This window comes from Orycteropus afer, unplaced genomic scaffold, assembly GCF_000298275.1.
Source record: "Orycteropus afer afer isolate SDZICR_OR568_19922 unplaced genomic scaffold, OryAfe1.0 scaffold00078, whole genome shotgun sequence".
Lineage (NCBI taxonomy): Eukaryota > Metazoa > Chordata > Mammalia > Tubulidentata > Orycteropodidae > Orycteropus > Orycteropus afer.
Genome location: NW_006921665.1, coordinates 712,281 through 718,100, shown reverse-complemented (window position 1 = coordinate 718,100; position 5,820 = coordinate 712,281). Strand labels below are relative to the sequence as shown.

The 5,820-nt window shown below is 42.8% G+C and overlaps 1 protein-coding gene across 1 annotated transcript in view; it reads right to left on the bottom strand.

Annotated features, from left to right (window-relative positions):
- LOC103197414 (SET domain-containing protein 4-like) overlaps positions 1 to 5,820 on the bottom strand; it is an 8,568-nt gene that overhangs the window by 1,571 nt on the left and 1,177 nt on the right. The window contains 2 exon segments of the mRNA XM_042781003.1: positions 1,759 to 1,857; positions 4,449 to 4,878. Of these exon segments, the coding sequence (XP_042636937.1) occupies positions 1,759 to 1,857; positions 4,449 to 4,878 (529 nt within the window).

Genomic DNA, 5,820 nt, shown 5'->3' with positions numbered 1-5,820 from the left:
AAGAAGAAGAAGAAGAAGAAGAAAAAGGAGAAGGAGGAGGAGGAGGAGGAAGGAAGGAAGGAAGGAATATGCAGTGTCACTGTACCAAAAAGAACTGCTAGATCTTCATTCATTTCAGGAGGTGGCATATGATCTAGAATCAATGGTATTGAAGGAAGAAGTTGAAGCTGCACTGAAGGGATTGCTGAAGAACAAGACCCCAGCAATTGACTGAATACCCAATTAGATGTTTCAACAAACGGATGCCCCACTGGAGATACTCACTCTGTCATGCTGAGTGAGTGAGATTTGGAAGACAGCTACCTGGCCAACTGGAAGAGATCCATATTTGTACCCATTCCAAAGAAGGGTGATCCCACAGAATGTGGAAATTATCAAACAATATCATTAATATCACACACAAGTAAAATCTTAACTGAAGATAATTCAAAAACAGTTGCAGCAGTATATTGACAAAGAACTTCCAGAGGTGCAAGCTGGATTTAGAAGAGGATGTGGAACAGACATATGTTGAAGATGTCAGATGGATCTTGGCTCAAAGCAAAGAATACCAGAAAGATGTTTACTTGTGTTTTGTTAACTATGCAAAAGCTTTTGATTGTGTGGATCATAACAAATTGTGGATAATATTGAGAAGAATTGGAATTCCAGAAGTAATGGTACTCATGAGGAACCTATACATAGACCAGGAGGCTGTCGTTCAAACAGAATAATGGGACACTGTATGGTTTAAAATCAAGAAGGTAGTGTGTCAGGGTTGTATGCTTTCACCATACTTATTCAATCTCTATGCTGAACAAATAATCCAAGAAGCTGGACTATATGAAGAAGAATATGTCATCAGGATTGAAGGAAAGTCATTAACAACCTGGAATATGCTGACAATGCAACTTTGCTTGCTGAAAGTGAAGATGACTTGAAGCACTTACTGATGAAGATTGAAGAATACAGTCTGCAATATGCATTACATTTCAATATAAAGAAAACAAAAATCCTCACAACTGGATGTATAAGCAACATCACGATAAATGGAGAAACGATTGAAGTTGTCAAAGACTTCACGTTGCTTGGTTCTACAATCAACACCAATGGAAGCAGCAGTCAGGACATCAGATGACTTATAGCATTGGGCAAGTTGGGTGCAAAGGACCTCTTTCAAGTGCTGAAGAGCAAACATGTCTCCTTGAGGACTAAGGTGCACCTGACACAAGCCATGATATTTTCAATCACTTCACGCAAGGAAGATGGGGCAATCTACTTCCGTAGTGATACTGCCTAGGAAACCCAAGGAGGGGTCGCTATGAGTCGGGGCCGACTCGACGGCACATAACAACAACAACAACAACTCATGCAAGTGAGAGCTGGACAATGAAAAGGAAGACCAAAGAAGAGTCCATGCTTTGGAGTTGTGATGTTAGCAAAGAATGCTGAAAGTACCATGGACTGCTAAAAGAACTAACAAATCTGTCCTGGAGGAAGTGCAGCTGGAATGCTCCTTGGAAGGGAGAATGGCCAGACTTCATCTCACCTACTTTGGTCATGTTGTCAGAAGGGACCATTCCCTGGAGAAAAATGTCATACTTGGTAAAGTGCGTCGACAAAAGAGGGGAAGACCCTCAATGAGATGGATTGACACAGTGGCTGCAGTGATGGGCTCAAGTATAGCAAAGATCTCGGAGCTGGCACTGGACCAGGTGGTGATTTGTTCTGCTTTGCATAGGGTCCCTATGAGTCAGAGACGACTTGACAGGACCTAACCACAACAACATAGTAGATGAACACGTCTTCATATTTTCTACAACTTGAAGCTGCTCTAATTTCTAAACAGCAAGTTTCCTCATTAAATGCTGCTTTTACCTACAAAGGAAAAATTTTTTAAGATCTTTTTTATGTGTAAAAAATGTACAGCTGATTAGGTTACTGTGATGTAAGCCAGATGCAGCTCTCCAAAGCTCATCAATGAATTTAACAATATATGGGAAAATATGAACAAATATGTTAACTCTGAAATGCAGCCTTTGAGCTGCATGGTTGTGCCTGATACAACTGCATGGATTTGGGGATAATGCTGTTAATTATGAGGTTCCTGGGTGGCACAGTGGTGGAGCACTTGGCTACTTACTGAAAGATCAGTGGTTCAAACCCATCACCTGCTCTGAGGGAGAAATATGTGGCACTCTGCTTCCGTAAAGATTACATACAACCTTGGAAGCTCTATGGAAGTTCTACTCTGTTCTTGGAAGTTCTACTCTGTCTTATAGGGGCAGTCAGAATCAACTCCATGGCAATGGGTTTCTTACAGGTTGTTAATTTCTAGGTATAACACATGGAGAAAAGCACCAAGAAAGCTGAACTGCTCCCTACACTAAAGATGGGTCCAAATACTGCATTCCCCTTGATAAGCAGCAAATCCCAGCCCAGATGAAAATGAGTAACAGGTTGTGTAATATTTAAGATTGTGTGTCAACTTGTCTAGACCTTGATTCTAAGTGGTTTAAACAGTTATGATAAGATCTGATGTAATATAATCACTTCTATGATGCCATGCTCTATGAGCAGCCACTCAGTTGAAAGGGAATTTCCTCAGAGGTGCAGCCTGTTTCCATTATATATACAGGGACATCCTGGGAATGTTCTATGGCTTTCTGCTGGATCTGGATCTAGCATCTATCATATCATCATCTGGTTTTTGGAGCCGAACCACTGGCCTACCATATTGCCTGCCAACAAACTGCTATTCTTCCTGCTAATCTTGGACTCATCATCCAATGAAGCCAACAGACCTACCAATCTTGGGTCTGTCAGCCCCTGTAGCTGTGTGAGTCAACAGAAGTCTCCAGCTTGATGTTTGATACATGAACTTGGGACATGCCAGCCTCTACAACTGTGTGAGCCATTTCCATGAGATAAATTTCTCTCTCTCTCTCTCTCTCTCTCTCTCTCTCTCATGCTCTCACACTTTCTTGCTCTCTCTCACTATCTCTCTCTATATATATATATGCATGCATACACACACACACACACACATACCCTCCACAGGTTTTTCTTCTCTAGAGAACCAGGCCTAAGACCCAGGCTGACATTCCTGTCTGGGGTGACAGTTCTGCAACATCAACAACAGATGAAAAGCTTCAGGCAAAAGCCATAGGTCTGAAATATTTTTCTAGAATTTAAATAGTTTAGGCTTTCCCACCAATATCCAATCTCTGTCCCAAATTGTTCTTTGGTTCTGGGAGGTTTTTTTTTTGTTTTTTTTTTTTTTTTTTTTTTTAACAATTCTTTAAAAATGTAAAAGCCATTATTATCCCAGAACCTTGTGCCAAATGCCATAATCTGTCATACCCCCCATTTCATAACTATAAAATCACTGCTTTGCAACACAAATGCACCAACAGCCCCAAAAGAAACACAGTCATGCCACTGGGGACTGACAAGGCCCTATGTCCTAGACCTTTTTACACTGCACACCCCTCACAGTTACTTAGTTGTTATCACCCAAAGAAACACTCATCTAACGTTAGTCTTTGATTAACATCATTGGAAACACATCTTTTTACAAAAGTAACAGTAGGTAGGCAAGGGGATTGCTCTGAGCCTAAGAAAGCACAGTAGGGTCCTCCCTACCCTCTCCTCTCTCTGGCATATGTTCTAAGTAGGTGCCATCAACCTTATCACAGTGGCAAACTTTTGTCTTTGTTTGGTCATTTGAGGAAAAAAGAGAGTGAAGAGGATAACACAGGAATGTGGTCCCAGCCAATGTGGTCCACAGTGTAACCCAAGTGGGTTACAGGTAAGCCAAGATACAGATTCACCTTTGCCCTGGAAGCCAGGCCTTTACCCATATATAATCATCTCCCCTGCATGCCCCATTGTGCAATGGGCTGGAGAAAACAGGATCAGTGACTGCTTCTAACAGGAAATTCTTTCATGATTTTCAAGAGTCTTTTCCCCCACAAATATTCATCTTTTCAGCAAATATTTATTGAGCACCTACTATGTTCCCATTTCCTAGTGATTGTCTAAAGATTTCTGCTCTACTAGGATGACTTCCTTGACTCTTCCTTTTCTTTTTCTATTTTATTTTGAGAATCATCCTTATTTATTTTTTCTCTGCAAGATCCAGAAGGGGAGCTGGGAGAAAAAATTCCAGTAAGTCTTCTCAGACTGTTGCTCAGTTTTGTGGTAGCAAAAATGACATGGGGCACCCATGAAAAAGGAACCTACTTAATCAGTATTTACCTTGACCTGGGTAAGGAGCATACCCAGTAATGAATATCATAAATCTAATCCAGAATGGCTTGCATACACAGCATATCAATTTACAACAGGTTGGTCTAACAGGTTTATCTAAAGCCAGCTATGCCTGGTTTTGTTGACAGTACAGTCCTGGTTCCACATGCATGAGTCCTTCCTATACAAACAGAACATGCCCCTGAAGGACTGCTCACCTGGACTTGTGGACTATGATTCAGCAGATCCAGGTATGGGGCAAGAGCACACATGTCTGGCTCTACAGAGAAGCACCCACACTGTCTGTACCTCAGGTACACAGCTCTGGTGTTAACAGCACACCAGGCACACAGGAGGGTGCTATAGCTAAAGATGCTTTCAACTGCCTCTGAGAAGAGAGGCTGCAGGGAGCAGAAAAAGTCTTTTGAGGATGTGAGAAACTCCTGAACATGGATCCTTTGCTCCTGGGCCTTGACTATTAAAGGCCTGGAAAGAAGATTCACTGCTTCTGGTTCCAAACAAACAGGGCAGGTGTAGGCCTTGGGTAGAGTCTCCAGGGAAGGCTTTCAGGAAGACTGGTCCCCAGCATGCTTTTCTGAGACTAGAAAGGTAAACAGAGCCAGCAGAGGAGATGGAGGTGGCTTCCAACTGGTAAAATTAAACAGTTTAAAAGAATTACTGTTACTCAAAATATTGAATAACCTAAATTTATAAATAACCTGTGCTTTGTTTTTGAACCAGAGGGACTGTACTCAAACTGTCAATCAGAGTTGACTTAAGGGACCCAATAGTTTCTTCCCTCCTCAGCCTCCACTCTCTGAAGCACACCCCACTGCAAGTGTTCTGAGCAAGTTCTACTGATAAGTATGAGTTTTGTAAAATAATTGATTGCACCATTATCTAACAAGACTCCACTATACCCAACCACAGACCAACAGAGAGCCCATAAGTGAACTCACTCCACAGTCCCTGAGTCAGCAGGAGCAGGCAAGCCCACTCCAGTGCCAGGTACTACAACACTCAACAGGTTAATGATGTGACCCACACACACACTGCCATCAACTTTTCTCCTGGAAAGAATGGAAGACAGTTTGACAACTTAAGTCCTATCATGACTCCACTTTCTTATGCCAGGAAATATTGCTCCCCACGGAAAACAGAGCAAGCAAGTAGCAGAGGGATCCACGTAACGGGAGGGATGCAGGCACCACCCCCCAAGTGGGAGAAAAGGAGAGGGGAAAGGAAAAGAAAGCCAAGGGGACCAGGACAGAGCAAGCAAGTGGGATCCAGGTAAGGGGAGAGACCAAGGCCCCACCCACAAGTGGCAGAAAAACAGCTGGGATCCAGGTAAGGGGAGGGTGGGGAGGTTTCAAACAGCTAAGGGAGACAAACTTGTTTGTCACTTTGTCCTACTTTGGTGGCTTGCATGTTGCTGTGAGATTTGAGGCTGTGACACCAATTGTGATAGTTGAAGCTGTGTGTCAACTTGGCTGGACCCCAGTTCTATGTGGTTGTTCCCATGATGGGATCAGATGACTGTGTTCTGAGTGGCCAGTCTGCCCAAGGGGAGTTTCCCTAGGAGTGTGGCCT